Source organism: Trichosporon asahii, assembly GCF_000293215.1.
Source record: "Trichosporon asahii var. asahii CBS 2479 unplaced genomic scaffold scaffold00009, whole genome shotgun sequence".
Classification (NCBI taxonomy): domain Eukaryota; kingdom Fungi; phylum Basidiomycota; class Tremellomycetes; order Trichosporonales; family Trichosporonaceae; genus Trichosporon; species Trichosporon asahii.
The window spans coordinates 1,473,322-1,494,592 of NW_014040915.1; the positions used below are offsets into that span (position 1 = coordinate 1,473,322).

The 21,271-nt window shown below is 61.8% G+C and overlaps 7 protein-coding genes across 7 annotated transcripts; 6 read left to right on the top strand and 1 right to left on the bottom strand.

Annotated features, from left to right (window-relative positions):
• Positions 1-843: 843 nt before the first annotated feature.
• On the top strand, positions 844-2,500 carry A1Q1_07316 (carbohydrate-binding module family 13 protein; the record flags this gene model as incomplete). The annotated part of the gene is made up of 8 exons (XM_014327552.1): positions 844-1,040; positions 1,149-1,249; positions 1,298-1,326; positions 1,404-1,458; positions 1,534-1,566; positions 1,610-2,180; positions 2,263-2,353; positions 2,402-2,500. 8 exons carry the CDS (start codon positions 844-846, stop codon positions 2,498-2,500), a joined length of 1,176 nt encoding a protein of 391 aa, XP_014183027.1.
• A 242-nt stretch (positions 2,501-2,742) lies between these two features.
• On the top strand, positions 2,743-3,522 carry A1Q1_07317 (uncharacterized protein; the record flags this gene model as incomplete). The annotated part of the gene is made up of 1 exon (XM_014327553.1): positions 2,743-3,522. One exon carries the CDS (start codon positions 2,743-2,745, stop codon positions 3,520-3,522), a length of 780 nt encoding a protein of 259 aa, XP_014183028.1.
• Positions 3,523-3,795: 273 nt separating this feature from the next.
• Positions 3,796-5,610, top strand: A1Q1_07318 (A/G-specific adenine DNA glycosylase; the record flags this gene model as incomplete). Its single annotated transcript, XM_014327554.1, has 5 exons — positions 3,796-4,145; positions 4,229-4,259; positions 4,324-4,507; positions 4,587-4,900; positions 4,957-5,610. The coding sequence occupies 5 exons, from the start codon at positions 3,796-3,798 to the stop codon at positions 5,608-5,610; spliced, it is 1,533 nt and encodes a 510-aa protein (XP_014183029.1).
• Positions 5,611-5,951: 341 nt separating this feature from the next.
• On the bottom strand, positions 5,952-6,579 carry A1Q1_07319 (putative 40S ribosomal protein RPS14; the record flags this gene model as incomplete). The annotated part of the gene is made up of 2 exons (XM_014327555.1): positions 5,952-6,300; positions 6,476-6,579. The coding sequence occupies 2 exons, from the start codon at positions 6,577-6,579 to the stop codon at positions 5,952-5,954; spliced, it is 453 nt and encodes a 150-aa protein (XP_014183030.1).
• A 320-nt stretch (positions 6,580-6,899) lies between these two features.
• A1Q1_07320 (uncharacterized protein) lies at positions 6,900-8,278 on the top strand (the record flags this gene model as incomplete). The annotated part of the gene is made up of 5 exons (XM_014327556.1): positions 6,900-6,962; positions 7,057-7,069; positions 7,363-7,424; positions 7,485-7,663; positions 7,720-8,278. 5 exons carry the CDS (start codon positions 6,900-6,902, stop codon positions 8,276-8,278), a joined length of 876 nt encoding a protein of 291 aa, XP_014183031.1.
• Positions 8,279-8,820: 542 nt separating this feature from the next.
• On the top strand, positions 8,821-10,081 carry A1Q1_07321 (uncharacterized protein; the record flags this gene model as incomplete). The annotated part of the gene is made up of 2 exons (XM_014327557.1): positions 8,821-9,696; positions 9,818-10,081. The coding sequence occupies 2 exons, from the start codon at positions 8,821-8,823 to the stop codon at positions 10,079-10,081; spliced, it is 1,140 nt and encodes a 379-aa protein (XP_014183032.1).
• Positions 10,082-12,568: 2,487 nt separating this feature from the next.
• On the top strand, positions 12,569-21,170 carry A1Q1_07322 (uncharacterized protein; the record flags this gene model as incomplete). The annotated part of the gene is made up of 6 exons (XM_014327558.1): positions 12,569-12,867; positions 13,038-16,657; positions 16,868-17,119; positions 17,247-18,289; positions 18,331-18,436; positions 18,490-21,170. The coding sequence occupies 6 exons, from the start codon at positions 12,569-12,571 to the stop codon at positions 21,168-21,170; spliced, it is 8,001 nt and encodes a 2,666-aa protein (XP_014183033.1).
• Positions 21,171-21,271: the final 101 nt, after the last annotated feature.

Genomic DNA, 21,271 nt, shown 5'->3' on the forward strand with positions numbered 1-21,271 from the left:
GGGGAGGGAGGGGAGGGGGGCTTTGTATCTAAAATCTCATAGGGCTGGGTAACGATCTCATCATGTATCACTCATTCACGACATCGCACTGCGGTTGCACTCGCTCACCCTATGTCCAGGCCACATCCCCCATCGAGCTGCCTCCAATGATTCTCGAGACAGCCCAGTGTGCTATCTTGTTATAGGGGGTGAACTGCATCGGATCCAAGGAATGCTGCCAATTTGAAAGAGCCGTAGACCGTCGGCAAGAGTCGTCAGTCCGCATGCGAGTTGTCGTTCACTGGTGACAGTTCGGACCATGGCCAAGCAAGCACACTCTGTCCCTGCGTTCTGCGCCCGTTCATTCCGAGCCGACCGCACCGGCGCTCGGTAGTCGCTTTCTCTCGCCTCACGACGTGCATTGTTTGCAGAGCTACGACATTGCTGAAGAAAGCTATTGTCGGAACCGATACGGACTCGGAGCCAGCAGCTGCGGTCGTGGCACAATAGGCGAATCTCCGCCTCCTCTAGCTCGGATTTCGGCGGCAGTTCAACATGGAGCGCAGTATCCGCGTAGTGCTATCTGCGCTCTCAGCCCTGCACAAAGCATTCCCGGTCTTCACGGACCGACTCCCCCGGAGTGTCCTTCTGCCAAGGTTACCCAATTCTCTTCATGTCACCCTCTGTCGCTTGGTCTCGGATGGTCTCAAGGTCAATGGTCTATTCTGAACATGCAGGCGAGGCTATAAGCAGAGCTTTGCACCTGGCTGGCCTGTTGTTCGCCACCTTGCACAACGTCGCTGGCCGACACCACATCCGTACTGCCCTTCGCCAGTCAGTGTTCACCTCGATCTTCAAGGCGCCATGCTGCCCGCCATCCTCCTTCTCGCACCTCTGGCAGGTGCATTCCCCTTGCTCCGTCGAGCAGACGTGTACGAGAAGCACACGTACCTCGTCACCGTGCACCCGGCAAACCAGAATGGCAACGACCCTCCGTTCCTCAGAGAGAAGTGCCTCGGCGCCAACAACGGTCACCTGTACAACGGTGCACCGGTACGAGTGTGAGTATCTCGTTCAGCGGGAGGTGTCGATGAACTCTTACGCCGCCTCTCTTCCTGGCGCACCACCTCCGCGCCAACGATGACGATCGGAAAGCCCGCTGACCACAGTGGCGATTGCATCCCCGGAGCCAACTTCCAGTTATGGGAGAGCTTCGGTGAGGGCGTCTTCCGCGTTTCTGGGAGTGACTTTTGTGTCAATTCCCCGGAGGGTGAGTTTGAATAACTGACGCATGGCCGTGCTCACTTCAGGCGTCAAGGTCGGCAACAGCCTTCAGCTCTGGGACTGGTGAGTTTTCACTCGTTTCCAGTGGCGTAGCTTACTCCAGTCGCGACCGTGTGCCCACGCCGCTGATGAAGACGCAGGGCGACACCCTGAACAAAACGGAAATGACCATGTCGATCGGGGCACAGGGTAGTGGTGAGTATCCCTCCTTGGGTGGAGGCTGACCCCGAGGCTTGTGCTGGACTGTGAACGACCCCAACAGCGAGCCAGTGACGACCACCGTCTACCTTACCGAGTGCTCCTGTGAGTTGCGGAATGATCTGAGGTCAATGGATATTGACAACAGCAAAACCGATTCCGCAAGGTCAGCTTTGGTTGACCTCGGCCAGACCAAACAGCGCAGACGATCGCCCGCTTTACTACATCTCCCCGAAGCCCGGTTCCGAGCCCACAAGTACGGATGCCAAAACCGAATCCACGGCAAGCAGCGCAAAGACCGAGTCCACGGCAGCAAGCTCCAAGTCCGAGCCCGCTGCCACTGCCACAGATGCCAAGCCCGAGTCGACAAGTACCGAAGCCCAACCCACCGAGGCAGCATCTACTGAAAGAGACTTCACTCTCAGCGCGGTTCTCAAGGATGGCTCGGCGAAGAGATGCATGGACGCTCGTGGTGAAGAGCTGAAGGATGGCTCCGCAGCTCATATTTACGACTGCGACGGCAACAGTGCCCAGGAGTGGGAACTCAAGTCTGACGGTAGTGAAACGACTGTCCGTCTGCGCGGCACCACGCTCTGTCTAGACGGAGGCAGACCAAGCAACGGTGCCCCTCTCAGCTTCAGGACGTGCCGGGACAAGGCTCGTACCCAAACGTGGAGACTCTCGCCGCGGGGCCACCTGTCTCTCGCGGACTTCAACCTGTGCGTCGACGTTCGGGACGGTGTCCCCGATAACAACACCCGCCTGCAACTCTGGGAGTGCATAAACGAAAACGATAATCAGAGGTGGAGCTATGCCGGCCATTCGAGTAGCTGAGAACTCTCGGAAAGAGGATGATAATGCTGTCCACTGCTGGAGGTTTGCGAACCCTTCAGTAAGCTTCTGTAGCTCGATGCAACGGACTGTGAGTGTGGCCGTGTAGTTGTCCTTCGGCTGTTCATCAACCAAAGGTGTCGCTATGGATTTTGAGTACCAGTATTGTCAAACTGATCAAGCACTGTCTTGTGCATCAGCTGTCTGACGGCCACATGTAGGCCATAAGCCGAGGAAATGTAAGCACGTTGACATGTGCATCACCGCTTCTCTTACAACAAGGAGGTGGCACTCCGCCTGTTTACCCATACACACAGCTGACCGCCATCATACCAGACGATACCTGTCTTCCACACATCTTCCACTCCTGTGTGGAAGTTCCATCATCCACTCTCTTCTCTTCTGACATCTCACTTCGTTTCCATCCACTTCTACTTCACAGCACTCGGCATGGGAGACTCCAAGGACACCCATGGTTTCGACAACCCCAGGCCCATCAAGCAGCGTCAGCTGAAGCTGGAGGACCTCGAAAACTACCCCATCTGGAGCTTCCTCTTCCAGGACGAGGAGCTGGCAATCGCCGTCATCAGGCGCGGCGAGCGCCTGTACCTGCACAACCTCTTCCTGGCCGACCACGGTATCGAGGCCGCAGGGCAATGCTACGTCCGGCGCCGGCTCGTGTGCCAGGGCGACGCGGACTCTGACGCTCCCGGCCTCTCCTTCGCCGTGCCCGCCGACGCCTCCTCGCTAGACTACGTCTTCAGCCAGGCGCACAACATCTACCTCTCGGCCATGACGCTCGCGTCGCGCGTGGCGTGGTGCCAGCTCCTCCGCGAGGTCCAGCTGCCCCGCTCCTGCACCATCAACACGTACCACCAGTGCATCATGCCGGATGTCATCAACACGCCCGCCGTCGACACGCACCGCGTCCACTTCCTGAATCCCTGCGTGTGCGAGTTTGCCCCCATCATCGGCAGCGGGTGCCGCCGCCTCGTCCTTAGCATGCTCATTGGGCACCGCGACGAGATCGTTCAGTTCGAGCCCGCCACGGCGCAGATGTACAAGACCGGTCTCTGGGCGCAGTCATTCATTCGGGACGAGTTCGAGGAGATCGTGTTCGAGCACTTTGAGCCGAGCCAGTTCTTCTATCTCTGTGGCTACTACGGCGCCCAGATGCTCAGCGCCACCGAGGCTCGCCGCGGCACGCAGAAGTTCACACTCATCGAGTAGAGCATATTGTTCAAATTCTTCGTCACTATTCCGCAACTTCTTTTTTTTCGGGCTTCTATTCTTAGCCTCTACAGTCTCTCTCTTCATGTTCTATGCACTTCTGATGGTAGACACCAGTTCGCCCCGTTGCCCCTCATTCGCCACAGCATTTGTTTGGTTCCACCACACTCACGTGACTAACCTCGACATGACCATCTTGCGACGCGCCAGCCGACGCGTCTCGCTTTCGTCACCTTCGACCTTGTCCACCGTTCACCAGTCCACCACAGCACCATGCCGCCCCGAAAACGCACGCGCGCGAGCGTCAGTGCGAAGCGTGAGCCCTCACTACTGTCCGATTCTGAGATCTCGGTCATCTCAGTAGCCTCGAGCGACTTCAAGCCCGGCTCAGCGTCGAGTGCGGCCAGCGAGCCCGAGAGCGCGTATGAGTCTACGCCGGAGCCTGAGCCGAAACCGAAGAAGCGCAAGGCGACCGGACCAGCACGCGAGAAGAAGCCGACGATACCGGTTGGCGATATTGAGGACGGACCCGTCGTCGCACGGCCGCACGGGAAAAGCTACCATGACATCGGGGACGTGGTCGCGAACCAGGATGCGCTGCTCGAGTGGTTCGAGAGCGTGCGGTGAGTTCACGATCAGCTCGAGAACTAATAAGCAGCGAGACGAGAGGCATGCCCTGGCGCAAACGGTATGACCGTGACGCGAGTCCGGAGGCAAAGGGGCAAAGGGCGTATGAGGTAAGCTGTATGACCTCCGTCAAGCTGACGACAGATCTGGGTATCCGAAGTGATGCTGCAGCAGACGCAGGTCGCGACCGTGATCGCATACTGGGAACGCTGGATGGAGCGCTGGCCCACGATTGCCGACCTGGCCATGGCCGACATCGAGGACGTGAACGCCGCCTGGCGCGGGCTGGGATACTACCGCCGCGCCAAGAGTCTGCTCGACGGCGCAAAGGCCGTCATGGCCAACCCCGGTTTCAAGGGTATGCTTCGACCATGACGTAAAGCTGACAGCAGGCCGTCTCCCGAGCGACCCGGACGTGCTCGAGAAGCAGATTCCAGGCGTCGGACGATATACAGCCGGCGCGATCGCGAGTATGGCGTACGGCGTCCGCACGCCGATCGTGGACGGAAACGTGCACCGCGTCCTTACCCGCTTGTTGGCCTTGCATGCGCCGCAGACGGCACCGGCGACGATTCGCTCCCTCTGGGACAAGGCCGAGGCGCTCGTTGACGCACTGCCGAAGGGGCTCGGGAAGGGTATCGCTGGAGACTGGAACCAGGGGCTGATGGAGCTGGGCGCGACGGTGTGTCGACCTACAGGGCCGGACTGTTCTGGCTGTCCCCTCCAGACAGCTTGTCACGCTTACGCTGAAGTGAGTTGCCGACAAGAGTCCGAACTGACAGACAGCTCTCTGCCCCGCCACCTAAGGAGGGAGAGGAATGCGATCTCTGCGCGCCGATACCGGGCACGGGGGACACGATACCCTCAGTCACTGTATTCCCGATGCGGAAGGAGAAGAAGGCGTCGCGAGTTGAGCACGAGGCGGTCTGTATTACGGAGTGGGCTGGGCCAGAACGGCGCTGGCTCTTCATCAAGCGACCAGAGAAGGGTCTTCTTGCCGGTCTGTTTGAGCCGCCGACTATCCCCATCAACCCTGCGGCTGACAAGCTCGCCGCCGCGCTTGAGGGGCTGGACGGCCTGCTCGGTACCCCGACAAGAGAGCTCGGCACGCTGAGCCACACCGAGGTCGCGGCCGTCCCGCACATCTTCAGCCACATCGACATGACGTACCACGTCCAGCACCTCGTGCTCGAGTGCGAGGCGCAGCCGCCGACACCGGAGCGCGGCGTGTGGCTCACGGCCGACGAGGTCGAGAAGGCCAATGTCGGGACGGGCGTGAAGAAGGTGTGGGCGGCCGCCTATGGCGCCTGGGGCAAGACGGAGCGGACGGGAAAGGCCGCCACAAAGGCCAAACCGAAACCCAAAGCCAAGGCTGCACCTAAGCGCAAGGCGCCCAAGATCAAAAGCGAGAACGGCAAGGTCGTGCGGAAGGTCATGATGCCTATCATGCCGCAGAAGTAGACAACGTAGACGCAGTGCCATGTACTCTTGTATCTTTTGCTCATCTTCGACGCGTCCACTGGGCGACCCTGATTTTTCTACCCTGGGTGCGAAATGTACGGTGACTGACAAATTTACATGTTCAAGTGCAACCAAAGGTCAGTGAGAAGACGATGTGTGCAACGCAATTCTCAAGGCGCAGTGACGAGCCACGGACTTAGCATAGTGCGTGCTGTCTAGCGACGGGGCAGTCTCGGAAGTGAATTCTAGAAGCCTGGAATCCATCCAATGATGCCAACTAAATAAAGTGTCGGAATCCAAAGAATCTCCAACACGATCTGCGCCAGAAAGCAGCAGAACGCTTAGAGACGACGACCACGGCGACCACCCTTGCGGCGGGTCGAGTCCGAGGGGACGGGGGTGACGTCCTCGATGCGGCCGATGCGCATGCCGGCACGGGCGAGGGCACGGAGGGCAGCCTGTCCACCGGGGCCGGGCTGCTTGGTGCCGGTACCGCCAGTAGCACGGAGCTTGACGTGGAGGGCAGTGATGCCGACCTCCTTGCACTTGGCGGCGCAGTCCTGGGCGGCAAGCATGGCAGCGTAGGGCGACGACTCGTCACGGTCAGCCTTGACCTTCATGCCGCCGGTGACACGCGAGATGGTCTCCTTGCCGGTAAGGTCGGTGACGTGGACGAAGGTGTCGTTGAACCTGGCTGTTAGCTAATCACTCTCTGAAGGCGAGCTTGTAACGAGGAAGGTAGTCGTCTGCACTGTCCGACCAAGCGTCGCGGTTGCTCGTTTGACCGTTGCAGAATTTCGAGAATTGCTGCTAGCAGCCATTCACTTCCTCGCCCAAAACTTGCTGTAGCCGATCCAAAACTCACGAGGCGAAGATGTGGGCGACACCGAAGACGTTCTCACCGTCGGCGACGTTGGGGCCGAGGGAGACGGCGGCGGCCTGCTGCTGCTTGGGAGCCTTGGGAGCCATTTTTGATTTTCTTGAGGACTGACAAGAACAAGTTGCGACCGCGATCGCTGCTATAGTTCCCGCCTGCACGCTGCGTGCAGCGCGAGGGGCGAACAGCCAAAACTCACTGTAATGCCGAAACGCCGCGAAAGTTGGATTTCGCACCAAGTCGTGTGGCAGATGGTTACGTTTGACACGTGGATGGTTTGGTTCCGTCGCCACCCAAGTTGCTTGTTTCAGGACGCCAGTGGGACCCCGCATCCATCCGACTTGCCCCAGTAGGACGTGCTGGGACGTCAGATAGCACGCCGCCACCACCTGCCGTCATCACAACAACCACCATGCCCGCCGCAGTCGCCGACTGGCACGCGCTCCTCAAGCCCGATCCGAGCTCGTGTCCGAACGTGAGCTGTCACAACTCTCTGCAGCTGACATCCAGAACCATGACCCGTGGACGCTCGCGCTGTCGCTGTGTCTCTGCTTCGGCCTGATTCTCAGCTATCTCCCGCAGGTGAGTTGCCCCGTCTTCAACGTAACTGACATCGCACAGGTCCGTTGTACTTGCGAGCGCATTAACTGACCTTCAGCATCTTCGCATCATTCTCTCGGGCACGTCGGAGGGTATATCTCCCGTAAGCTCGATCTCCGTTGTCAGCTGACATCAGTGGTTCCTGCTCCTTGGTGCGACGTCGAGTGTCTCCGGCATGCTGAACCTGCTCATCATGCAGTGGCCGCTGTTCCAGTGCTGCCGCGTTGTTGTGAGCTCATGTAAAGTTTCGCAGCTGACCCCAGGGCATCGCGCAGTGCGCCGAGTCGCTCCTCCGCTTCGATCAGGTCTTCCTCCAGTGGCTCCTCTTCAGTCTGATGTGAGTGGAGGAAGGGTGGTGAGCGGCGTGAGGCGAGCGCAACCGAGCTCGAGATCTCAGATAGAGGGGCGTAATGAAATGGACTGCTTGCAGAGCTTAGCCGCGCCCGTGGTATGCGGGACCTCCGACCTCTCAGCTTCCACAACTGGTCTGGGACAAGCTGACTCCAGTCTCGTCCTGTACATCGCGTACTTCCCGCGCAAGCCCGCGCTCGCGAGGGAGAACACGACCGAGGAAGTGTACGCTGCCAAAGTGGAGGACCTGCGCGTAGAGCGTAGGAAGGGGTACGCTGTAGCGTGGGTCTGTCTGGCGCATTTGTGAGTACTCCCCTCCCCCAGCCCCCTCCTCACACCTCCCTCCTCGCCCCAGCTGACTCTGTTCCGGGAGAAGCTAACCCCAGCGCGGTGCTCACGATCGTCACCGTGATTCTCCTCCTCTACTCCCCCGTGCACCCGCGCACGCCCGCCCTGCGCCGCCTCGCGACATTCTGCGGCCTCAGCGCCACCCTTTTGGCGATTCTCCAATACGCGCCGCAGATCTACAAGACGTACCGCTCCGGCCTCGTCGGCGCGCTGAGTATTGGCACAATGCTGATCCAGGTCCCTGGCTCCATTCTGTTTGTCGTCAGCATCATGCTCGGCGACGGGACGGACTGGACGTCCTGGATCCCCTATGCTGTCACGGGGGCCATGCAGGGGGTCCTCCTCGGTATCTGTGTAGCGTGGACACTGCGCCAGAGACGGCTCGGCATTGACGCGTTCGGGAACCCGATTGAGGGTCGTGCGGTAGTGGTGGATGAGAGGACACCTCTCATCTCCAACGGTAACGGGAACGGGAACGGGGCGACGAACTAGCAGGCCCGGAAAGTGGCAGAGGAGAAGGGTAAAGAGGGAGTTGACGACACATTCGGACTCTTGTTTAATGACGCTCAGTACCACGGTCTTTGTTGTTCTGGCATTTATGAATGGTATTTTACCGAAGATGCATAGATGATGCAGTCCTCGACGTGGCAGCCATTGGCGAGCACATAGCCACGTAATGGCTCGCTTCTAATAAACATTCTTGAGGTAGAGCCAGTGTCATGCAGGTGAGCCATCGCTGGGAATCCTCATCTCTCCACTTCCTATCGGTGGCGGAATCCTTATCAGTGTCAATTGCAAGTCGTTCCTAATAGATTCAGGCACACTTCCTAATCGTGACGTACATCACGTGACTAGAGGCAATGACGTTTCGACCGATGTCCGACTTCGATCGACTTCGATGGTGAGTGAACGACACACTCCCATCATCTCCATCGTCTTCACCAACACGCTCGGCACTACATTTGCCGTCTCAACTTGAGAGAGGCTTAGAAGAGACTTCAAGCACCGAATTCACCGGAAGAGACCCCGACACCATGTCCAGCGACGCCGCGAAGCGCGCCGCAGCCCGCCGCGCCAAGATCATGGCGCGCGGCAACGCCGGTCTGGCCAAGCTCGCGCAGACCGCTAGAGGCGAGGAAGCGCAGAAGCTGTACGGCGACGAGATTAACGCGCCCGTTGTTTCCACCAGCACCGACAATGCTCCCTCGGCCACGGCATCCACGACGGCATCGGAGTCGCAGCCTACGCAGTCGGCCTCGGCGGCGACGACCTCGGCACCCAAACCCACGACCGCAACTTCTTCGTCGACTGCCCGCTCCAGCGACGCTGGACGAAGCCTGGCTCCTTCGACGGCCTCTAGGAACAAGCCGTCCTGGGCCGCTGACCCGACCGCTGCTAGTGGCGCGGTCACGCCCTCGGAGGCGGAAGACCAGGCTAGGCAGCAGATGGAGGCTATGATGGCTATGCTGGGCGGCGGACCCTCGGGCCCCGGAGGTGCCGGAGGGCAGGGCGAGATGCCCGACATGGCGTCGATGTTCGCGCAGATGATGCAGGGCATGCAGCAAGCGCAGGGCGGTGGTGCCGACGGCGAGATGCCCAACCCCTTCGCGGCGCTGCAGGGTATGGGCGGCGGGGCCGGTGGTATGCCGCCCTTCCCCGGCATGGGCGGCATGGGTGGCATGCCCGGTATGCCTGGAATGGAGCTGCCGCCGTCCAAGGCCGCGCGCCGCTTCCCCCTCCTCCATGCGCTGGTCATCATTGCGCTCATCGTCTTCATCGCGGTCTGGTGGGAGCCCAACCTCCACATGGTGCGTGCGGGCGATCTCGCCGCGCGTACGGCTGGCGACTGGGCTAGGCGCTGGTCCGGACTCGCCGGCGCGGTTGGAAACACGAGCATGGTTGAGAAGCTGGTAGGTACAAGCGCAGACGAGTAGCAATCCTGGTCGTAACGGCCATGAGACTCCAGCTCTCCCCCGTTTCGGTGACTTTCGAAAAGCTCCATAGCCTACGTTGAGTACAAGCTGACTCCAGCCCGTCTTCTGGGCCTTTGTGACCCTCGAAGTCCTCCTCTTTAGCACGCGCACAACTTTCATCCGCAGCGGTAGCGGACTGCACCCGCTCCTCGCCAACTTTGTCCCGATGCTGCCGCCCGCGGCGCAGTCAGCCGTCCGTGCTGCTGGCAAGGCGCTGCCCGCGCTCATGCAGACGTACCGCGACGGATGCCTGTTCTTCTTTGGACTGGGCATGGCTGTTGTTGCGGCTGAGTGGAAGGCCGGATACTTCAAGAAGGATTGATGGGTATGCATAGACTGGTATTCGGTTCGATGGGGATGAGCGATTGGTCGCGGGATCACTAGAGTAGTCGCCGGGAAGCGGGAATAGGTCTGTCACCGGACACGATCTCGTTCGTCGGACGCCTCGCCAGGATTCAGTCACGGTCACAAACTGACGCAGAGCGAGGAAGGCGGACGAGCGCTATCCGATCTCACGTCCGCATCCTTGCTCGGATGATTCCACAAAACTAACAGCACTAACAGGCTTCAGTAGAAGTAAATCGTGGACGCTCTTCTGTTGCAGGTTCGCCTTGAAGGGGACTCATCCGTTGCCACTCTGCGCCTATCCAACGATAACCGATGACCGACGGCCGAGTCTGGCTCATTGATCAGGATCAGTCATCGCACCTCGGAATCATAATGCGTTGCGATGCAGCCGCCAAGCCATCTCGTTGGCCCAGATCGGGCCGAGATATGGCGGGAGCCTGCAGCGGCGCCGGGAGCGTGCGACAGCGGCGGACGGTGTGTGCAGAGTAGATGGCAATCAAGCCCGTAATCACAGCGGTCCCAGCGAGATGAGCGGCGCAGGAATGGGATCTTTCAGCCGAGCCAGGCGTCCCAGCCTCCCGCGGGCCGCTGCGCAAGCCGTCCCAGGCCGTCGCACGCGTCGCCTGTCATTGAGCACAGAGCTTGCGGTGTCTAAGGCCATTCAGCCCTCGGCCACACTGTCTTGCCCGCCGCCCTCTGCCCGTCACTGTCGACCTGCCGCGAGAGCAGCCCTCGCCCGACGCGCTGACGGCCTGATTAATTCACGACACTCGCGTAAACTTATGCCAGACAAGCATGTCGGAGATTTCGGTTCGTGGTGACTGCCACCTCGTGTACCTGAGCATCTGCTCCTCGCGACTGAGCGTCAGGAAGAGCAACCTCTCGGGAACTCGCGTATCGCCTTGTTGTTATCTCGTCTCGACGCTATCACGAGCTCATCGACACTATGTATCACCCGAAACGAGGGACGGGTGGGCTTATCGCCTTTGCTCCGTTCTTACTTGCTGTTGGCCATTATTTTTGGGAGCAACTAGCAGAGGGATGTCACTGATTACTGAATCGCACGCGAGGGCGCCATCGCCCAACCACCCTTTCTCCAGAGCAAATGTCAGCGGGAGCTAGCCGCCAGAGACAGGGTGCAAGGACGCCGAGTGTGAGCTATCCCTGCAATCTTGCGATCCGACCAGCACGGCACACCCCGCCATCCGCACGTCAGAAGCCACATTCAGCCACGGCACCTAACCCGGCGACGCAGCTCGGCTCCACTGACGGGCGGGGGTGGAACAAGGGCGCCGCAAGCGCCGAGCGCCACGCACGAGCATGGGTCAGGAAGGAATGGATGCACGAGGATGTCGGACATGCTGACCTGAGTTCGTCTGAGACCTCCAGAGCTTACCTGAGCTTGCTCGAGCTGCTCGAGCGTACTTGAGCCTGAGGCTGGCCCGTGGCCGGCTTGGTATGCGCTTGCTATCCTGTGGCGCTGAGCTCGAGCCCAGCTAGCCCCAGCCTGACCCATTCTGTGAACCTTGCAATAAACTTTCCTAAAATACACAGCCGCACCCAGTTCTAACAGGCGGTCCGCGGAGGTGTGCCTGCGCTTCAGCAGACCCGGACACGCCGAGCAGGCCGATATGCGCCGAGATGGGCAGACAGATTCGGGCGCGTGGGCGCTCGGAAGCAGACTTAGCGTTGTACAGATGCGGACGGCGATCAACGATAGACTGCAATGGCGCACAGATCACCACCACTGCGACCGAGAACGCTCGTGCCCCCCGCATCCCTTGCTCTCAGCCCCCAACTGCATGACAGCACACCTGTCCTCGTCCACTCCCAAGCAGGCGAGCCATGCGGAACGTGGGACGAGACAACATGAATGCCTTCCCCCCACCATCGCGTGCGCGTTGTCATCACTCCGAGCGAGACTGGCACAGCCAGCATGGCACGGCTGTGCGGCCCGACCCCGATGCGCCCCGCCGGACCTGGGGTAACGGCGAGCAAGGGATGCACAATAGTGATCGTCACAACTCACTCAACTCACCACATCACACATTGCACTAGACCACATCGGGACTTTCTTACGTTCAGCATCACGGCGTGTATCCGATCGAGCGGCGCCGCACCTCCGACCCCGCTCCCCAGTTCAGCGCCCACGCCGACACCTTCTGCCAAGCAAGCGACCCCAGTGACGCAGACCCAGAGACGGCCTCGGCCGAGTTCGACTTCTCAACTTCTGTCCCACGGGCGCAACCTTGGTCTTCTGAGATCTCGTGCAACCGCCGCTTCGCAAACTTCGTCTCGTCCCCACGCAAGCGCAGTGCCGATCTAAGGGTCCAGCGAGCATTCTGGGGCAACCTCGCAATTCATCGCCGCCATCTAGCACTAGCGCGCATCACTTATCGTGCGGCTCGCGCGGCAAAATCACCGAAACCAGCACTGAATTGCGACTTGAAAAGTCAAGACGATGACTTGCGCCGAAAACAACCCGACGGTGGCAACCATCGATGACTGGGTGGAGGTCTCTTTCGAGGAGAGATTGGAATGTCCACGGAAACCCAGGCGAAACCCCTCCCTCCCGGCCCTCAACCTGGTCACGGTCCAGCAGCCCGATGAGCCTGAACAGGTCGTCGACCTGCTCGAGTCGCCCGAGCGGCGTACCTACACATTCGGCAGGTTCGAGGAGACGCCATGGCCGCACAGTCCCTCCGGGTCTGTGGCTAGCCTTGCCATGGCGTCGAGCACCGGACTCTACATCGAGCTTGAGTGAGTACCACTCTCCCTGGCCCCACATGCTCCCCTTGAACAGCGAAATTTGTGCCGGGGTTGTGCGTCGCAAACATGGCAGATGGAGAGAAATAGAAAGAGAAGAGAGAGGGGGAGAGCCGTAGTGCTGACTGCAGCGACACGGACCCAGCCGACACCCTGAGCCACAGCCGCCACATGCCTTCACTGCTACCCTGTGCCAATCCACCAAGCTGGCCCAGCTGGCCTAGCCAGCCTAACCGTCCCGCCAAAGCTGGTCTGGACACCTCGTCGGGCCAAAAGTCACTGGACCTCCCGTCGCTGTCGCTGTCGCTGCCACAAAGCACTGGTGACGGGTACGACTCGGACGGCAGCTCGTGGTCCGAACTGACAGAAACGGGGCAATGGGCCGTGTGCGCCGTCTCGCTTGCGTCGTCCCCTGGGCCCGGCCTCGCCCAGCTGGCGCCAGAGACGCCACCTGAGGCATGTTTCCCCACTACACCTAGCACGCCTCTCGCTCTTCCGAGCAGACCACACTCGCCCGTCTCTTCCATCAGCGACAGCGACAGCAGCAGTGAGGATGCCTTCGACCCGATGCTGGGCCTGTTGGCGCTGGCTTCCAGTACAGATCTGACGGATCCGAAGCGGCTATCGTTTCGCTCCCAACGGAAGCAGAGAGAGGGGGCCGTAGTCGGCAGTCTTAGTCTCGGAGGCGGTCGAGGCGGTGGAGGGACTAACAATGGCGCCAGCTGGGCCTGCCGGGACAATGCTGCGAGTGACTCACGAGGTCGCCCAGATCTCAGCTATGCGGGACTAGGCGGCGCAGACGGCGCCATTGGGGCCAACGGGGCTGGCCCACATCGCCTTGCAGAGTTTGGCGTCGCTGGCGTAGCAGGCGTAGGACTTGCTGGAACCTACGCTGCATACGGGGCACGGCGCAGCTCTGCCATTCCCCCGATGCAGCCTGCGGTTGCCAGCGCCGAAAGACGGCGGCGCTCGCTGCCAACGCTGGTTTTGCAAACTTCGTCTTGCACCTCGTTACTCCTCGACCACACCTTGACACCCGTGTTCGACTCGGACTCTGACACCGAGAGTGAGGGGGAAGATCTCCTCGCCCAGATTCCGTTCGACCTCTCGCCGTTACGCTCCGTGGACGTCGATCAAACCACTTCCCCTTGCCCTGCCCCTGCTAGCCCTGCTCATCTGGCTCTTACGCCTGCGCAGACGACTCCAGTCACGCCTGCGCCTGCCGCTGCGCCTGCATCTGTGGTTCCTGCAGCTCGCACCGATCGCGCCGCACGCACTGTCTCGAGCATCTCGACAAGCTCGACGGCAGGACGAGTCACGCGCCCCCCGAATCGAAGGGCGGCGACGAGCCCTGCGGAGCACGACCACTCGTATTCTTCTTCTCGCGACATACGAGGCGGGCTAGGCGGGATGATGAAGGGGGACCCGAATTCGACGCGCATCGACAGTCTCTTCCCGCCCTCCTCTTCGTCTTCCTCTCATTCGAAGCACGGGCACGGGCTTGGTCTGGGCGGCCTAGGCGGCCTAGGGGGCAGGCGGGGGCGGGGGCCGCTGTCGCTGTTCGGGCTGAGGCGCTCGCTCAGCGTTGGCCACCGGTCCGACGCGAGTAGCAGTGTCGGGGCCAAAAGTTCCAGTCCCAATTCCAGTTCCAGGGACGGAGACGCACCGGAGGGAACGGGGGCAGTGGAGGGGACGGACCGGGGGCCCGAGCACATCTACCCTGGGATTTCGGCCAGGTCCGGGTCTCTGTCTGCGCACTCTGCACACTCTGCGCATACCACACATTCTGCAAGTAACAGCGCGAGGAGCTCGTTCGACCACCATCACAATGGATACGGACAGGTTGGCCAGGCTGGGAGAGGGGACAGTGCGTACGCCACCGTGGGCGGGCTGGCGACACCCACACCCGGCGAGCGCAAGCTGCCCGCCGTGCCGCTCCCGGTCACTCCCACCTCTGCGCACGGGCCCCACAGCCCCGCCCTGTCCAGCCCAGCCAGCCCTGTCCACTACGCCAGCTACGCCACAGACCCGTACCCATCCTCGCCACTGCGCTTCCAGCGGTACCACTACCTCCCCTCGTCCTCGCGCGCGTCCACTGCCTCCAGCCCCCGCTCGCCCTCTTTTCCTCACCATCCTGCCCATCCTCACCATGTGTACGACCAGCTTCTGAACGCTTCTGACGCTGCGTCCCCGGGTTCCACTTCAGCGTCTGCTTCCCCGGACCCAAGCAGCTGGCATGAACATACTACCCATGGTTCTGGTTCTGGTTCTGGGTATCCTGGGGCCGGGGCCACTGCAGGCCAAGTGGGGCCCGTTCTAGACGCTGGGCATTCTGGACACTCTGGGCACGCTGGGCAGCAGGCTGGGCAAAAGACAGCCGGCGACCTGGGAGAGGCTCAGCCGGTGACCGGGTCGCGATGGCCGGTCTACATCCACGAATGCGAAGGGGACGATTGCGGCGAGTTTATCTTTGGTCATGACGGGTCTGAGGGGCCTGACGCGGGGGATGAGGTGCTCAGCATGCTCCTCGCTACCCGGGGGAGTCGAGGAGGAGACAATACACGGAAGGGAGACAGGGAACCCACGATCCAAGGCTTGACTGGTGCAATGGACGGTGACGCGAGCGAAGGTGGTCAGGGCCGGAACGCCATTCACGCCAGCCGGTCCGTGCATCCAGGGACGGGGCCTTGGGAAAGCGACCACTTGGGCTTTATCGATGCACGCTCCGACCTTGGCGACCTTGGAGGAGTGCATACCGCAACTCGGATACCACCAAGCAGCAGCAATGCAGAGCTCGATCGCACAACAGAGCAGCCAACAGCAGCGGGCAATCCCACCAAGCCGCCGCCCGCCCCGTCTTTATCACACCCGGCCGCCTACGCTGCTATCCCAAAGGACGATGACTCGCCGACGCTGGAGCCACTCTCTCTGCCCCTCAACGACCATCACTCGTATCACTCCTCTTGTGACCTCCTACCCTTGACCTCTGATCCAGTCCAAGATCACCAAGACCCCCAAGACCCTCTCTCATCGACCCAACCCCTGCATCTGCAGCTACAATCCTTGACTTTACCCTCTTTAGACTTTTCTGCTCCTCCTACACTCCCTCCTGCCGCTCCTGCCTCACCTACTGCCGCTCAGGTAACCGCCTTCGCATACCACACATACCCCACAGACGCCCAGACGCGCCAGACAACGGCTGTGGCCCTACATCCCCTACCCGACTCTAAGGACGCGATCACGCTCAAGTCGCCTCCTCCTCCTCCCATCGAATCCCCCGATCCCCCCTCCCCGGACCAGCACGACCAGCACGACCACCAGGATCCCGAATCTTGCGACCCTCCCAACCCTCCTATCCCTCTCGACAAGCATACCAAGACCACCAGTGTCCCGTCAGTCACGGCGGTCGGACCCCCTGTGCTCGCTGTCGCCCCTGGGCTCCCTATCGACGTTCATGACAAAGTAGAAAGCACCCCATCGCACCCGAAAATGGAGCGTTGGAATCCTCATCTTTACTCTCCCCGCATGTTCCCCCCCGAACACGGCCACGGCCACCCCACCTACGTCTCCAACGGCACTGGCAACAACAGCCTAGGGCGGAAGACGTCGCCGAGGCCGTCGCCCCTGCCCTCGCCCGCGCCCTCCCAGGGCCTGTCCCACGATGGCTCGCCCCTGTCACCGACGACGACGTCGAGCGCCTCGATCCACGACACGAAGTCGATAAAGGAGAAGCCGAAGAAGAAGGGAGGATGGTTTGGTCGCAAGAACAAGGACGACGTTGAGAGTGAGTCAAAGTCGAAAGTGCGCGGGATCGCTGTGCGGATAAGCCGGCGGCACCGCGGTGCGGCTGAAATGGGTTGGCTGAATGGGCCATGGCGATAAGCCGGGCAGATGATCAGTCACTACTCTGTCCCACTCGTGTGGCTCCGTGGCTCCCAATGTCTCTGGCGTACCAGAAGGTTTCTTATGGAACGGAAAACTGACCGATTCGCAGCGCCAGCGAAGCCCGTCGAAAAGAAGAAGAAGAAGAAGCCCGCCTATAGCGGAGGCGGCTATCTTGACAGTCTGATGCTGCCGCCGGGCCAGCCGCTGAACCAGACGGTGCACCCGCCAGGAGGCGGAAGAGCGGCGACCAAGTCGCCCAGGCGCAAACCGTCGTCGGTCGAGCCCATGTCGCCGACATGGTCTCACTCGCAGCCAGACTCGGACCGGGCGCGATCCGTCCGCAGGCCCTCATCCAAGGACGGTACGTTTCCAGTTGCCCACCCATTCCCCAACTGTCTCGTGCGGTCGGCAGGACAACAATGTGATGCTGTTTCGGCCGTGACGGGCAGTGACAGTCGAAGAAAACTCATAGCTGACGCGCCCTCCAGCGGACAATAACGGTATTGTCGTCGAGATCGATGCCCGTTCTTCACCCCCGACCCCTCATCACATCCCCTTACCACCGCTCACTCCGCAATCGACGTCTGGCCAGACTTCTGCGCAAAGGTTGGCGAGCCAGAACCGCCCTCCCCTCCCGACGCAACCGCATACTCCCAACACACTTCCCCTGTCGCTGTCACCGCGAAGCTCGACGCTGCGCTTGGACCCGCTCCCCGCGCACCTGCAACACGGATCTGAGTCGAGTTCCTCTGGATCAGTGGCGAACAAAGAGGTCGACAAGCGCCGCCTCTCGCAGTACACCATCTCGTCCTTTTCCGGAAGCGAGTACTCGCAGTCGCTCCCGAGCGCGACGATGCAGCGCTCCACCTCTGGCCCCAGCGGCCTGTACCCTGTTGGCGAGCGGGGGACGGTATCCACCGTGTTCGAGGAGGAGTACCCGCAGCAGACGCAGACGAATGGACGACAGGCGGCGCAACAATCAGACCGGCGACCGTCGACAATTGACTCAGACGACGGGTGGGCTCGCGACAGCCAGGGCGGGCACGGCGGCCTGGGCCACAGTCAAAACCACTACCGCGAGCGCCCCTCTGCGCTGCAGCTGCAGCACACGACGCTCCCCGCCCGCAGGCAGTACACGCCATCGCCTGGCCTGCCCACCGTCTCGCTGTCGCCCCGCACGCAGCGGTCGAGCACCATCTCGTCGACCAACTCGGCCACGTCCAAGCCCAAAACCCCCGCGAGCCACCCCTTCGCCTCAGGCCGTGCTCCCTCCCCAAACCACCCTGCAGACTACCTCACCCCTCCAGCTGGCTCGCCCCCGGCCGTCCCGTCGCACGCGTTCCCAAGCCCAAACGACAGCTTCAAGATGCCTGCCCCAGCCGTCCCTGCCCATCAGGTCGCACTGGCCTCCCCAGAGGACGAGCAGGGGGACCCCGACTGCCCGGTCTGCTGCGAGAGCATGAGCTTCACTTTCCGTCTGCCCGGCGAGAAGCCCCACGTCGTCCCCGAGTGCGGCCACGCCCTCCACGAGGTGAGCTAAGTCGACGATTAAGTAGCTGACAGATACAGGAGTGTTTCGTCACCGTGTACGGCCCCGTGCCGCCTGAGGGGTCGCAGAAGAACATTGGCGTGTGCGGCGTGTGCCGCCAGCCGATGCGCGTCAACGGCAACGACCGCAGTTCAGGCAAAAACAGTGAGTTTGGGTGTTGTTGCCGGAACTGACATCCCCAGAGCTCGCCACGCTCATGGGCGGCAGCGAGTCCGCCTCGTCAGGTTACGAGATTGTCGACCCGCAATCAGACGACCCGCTCGAGCCGGCTCCCAGCCCAACATCCGCGGTTAGCGGCCGGGCGGGGCCGGCCGAGGCTCCGCCGCTTCAAGTCGTGGTCCCGCGCATCGAGGTCCGGCCCGAGTTCCAGTCCGTGCGCCGCTCCAAGACGGGCAAGCAGAATGTCACTGCGCTCGTCGTCGTCGAGGTGCCCCCCGCAGCCGACCGGTCCAAGTATCCCGCGCGCCAGCGCCGTACAAGCGCCGCCGACTCGTACGCCAACCTGCCTCCTTCGCCGAGCTCCTCTGGCTCGTTCCGCGAGAGCGTCATGTCCGGCCTGCAGGCGCAGAAGACGCCGTTCGCCAACGTGCTCGCGGACCTGAAGCGCCGCCTAGTCGCGTACAAGTACAGCGGGCTCGAGAGCGTGGGTGCCCTGTGCCTCTTTGACATTTTGAAAGTGCGCAAGGCGTCCAACGTGCAGGACTTCCACCTGTATCTGTTCCAGGACGCGCTGATCTGTGTCTCCGAAGAGCGCAAGTCGGGCATCACGGGCGGCATCTTCAAAAAGTCGCAGCCGGAGAGTCCCAACGAGAGCGTGCTGCGTATGCGGGGGCGCATCTTCCTCCGCGACGTGCACCAGGTCACGGACTCGAGCACGGTCAGCGAGCTCAGCATCGCGCTCACGCTCGAGACGCAGGAGCACGGCGTCGACAGCATCGTCATCTGCTTCAGCGACCGGAACAGCCACGAGATGTGGCGCTCGACGATCCGGCGTCTCATCGACGACGCCCAGGTCGCCAGCGGAACGAATGGCAACAAGATTGAGAAGCTCCTCGGCAGCGGTGGACCGCCGCAGCGCCCTCCTTCCCGCGCGCACAGCACGACGTCGAGTGGTGGCGGGCACAGCGCCCGTCCCAGCGCAGTCGTGCAGGGCAGTACCATGAATCTGTTCTCCGACGCGAGCGAGGCGTGCACGCCTTCCTGCCCCACGCCCTGTCCCGGTGCACTCGCTTTCAACGTCCCCATTGCGCCGCACCACACGCCTATCGACATTGTGCTCGCCATCGCGACGCCGGCGCTGGCTCCCGGCGCAACCCTCCCGCTCAAGACGCGCCTGATGCGGACCGCTCTCCACTTTGTCCTCGCGACCATGGGACCGAGAGACCGCGTGTCCATCGTTGCAGCGGAGCTGGGCCCCAACGCCGTCGTGCGCCGCACGCCCTTGCTGAATGCGACACGGCACGACAGCCGAAAGCGCCTCGAGGCGTTTGTCGAGGGCATCGGCGCCGGCGGGCGGGGCGACGAGTTTGAGATCGAGACGCAAGAAGAAAAGCCCGACGTCGTGACGGCGGTGAATGTCGCGCTGGATGTGATCCTGCAGCGCAAGGTGAAGAACCCCCTCGGCGGGCTCGTGCTGATCAGCGACGCGAGCGACCTGATCAAGCGGCAGCAGATGGACCTGGTCACTGCGCGCCTCGATGCGGCCAAGATCCCAGTCCACTGCTTCGGGTACGGCAAGGCGCACGACCCGAGCCCGCTCTGGATGATCTCGAACCACACGCACGGCACGTACACCTTTGTGAAAGAGTGGTACCACCTGCGCGACGCGCTGGCCGGCGTGATTGGCGGCCTCATGTCCATTGCGCTGACCAAGGTCGGCCTGCGGCTCGCGTGCCAGGACGACGACTTCCGCGTCGTCAAGGTCTCGGGCGCCTCGCAGGCCGTCATCTCAAGCAGCGGGCGCGACATTGACATCGACCTCAACATCCTCCGTCACGGCGAGGTGCGCGAGATCCTGATCGACTTTGAGCTCGAGAGCGACCCTGTTCCGGGTACGCCGTTCGGGAGCGCGACGCCGATCGACTCGGAGGGCGACGAGGGCGGTCCTACGCGGCCGCTGTCCCGCCAACAATCGACCAGCACAGCAAGCAACCGCCGCCCCTCCCTCGCACGCGCCTATAGCGGAGGCAGCGTGGGGATGAACGGCAACGGCAATGGACTGGGCGAGCTGGCCGCGCGCGAGGCCCAGCGCGAAGCGAGCGGATCCTACGACGACAATGGGATGGAGGAGGTCCCCGTCGTCGAGGTCGACTGCACGTTCCACGACCCGCTCGCCGGCCGCAGCGCCGCGCGCATGATGAACCCCTTGCTGCTTACGCTGGCGCTGCTCCCGCCCTCTTCCAATCCTAGCAGTTCAGCCGCGGACAGCGTCATAGTCCGGCGGCGCATGGAGCTGCTCGCCAGCGACATGATCACGCGTGCGCTGCTCGCGGGCTCCCGCAAGAACTTTGGGCAAGCAACCCGCATTCTGCGCGAGACGAAACGGATCTTGGAAACGAAGAGCGACCATTTACGCGCCTCTGTGTCCTCGTCCCCGCACAGATCACGCCGAGACGTCGCCACCCTGGCAGCCATCGACGGGCTCAGCGCGACGATCCAAGACGTCGACATGATCCTCGACGGCATCGAGACGAATCAGGACATGTTCGAGGCAGACTATAGGAACTATGCGGCGCAGCAGACGGTCATTCTGCGCACGCAGCGGTCTTGGACTATCCGCACGCCCACCGAGGTCGCGTACGCTACGCCGGACGTGCAGGCGCTCATTGCGGGAAGTGGAGAGTATGCGCCCAGAGCCCAGTAGGGAGGGCGACTGGGGCGGTAGCCGACCCGAGACGAGGCCGGAGGCCGAGTCGAGGTGGGTCATGGGCATGGCTGGCTCTCCATTACTTCTCCTCTGGCATG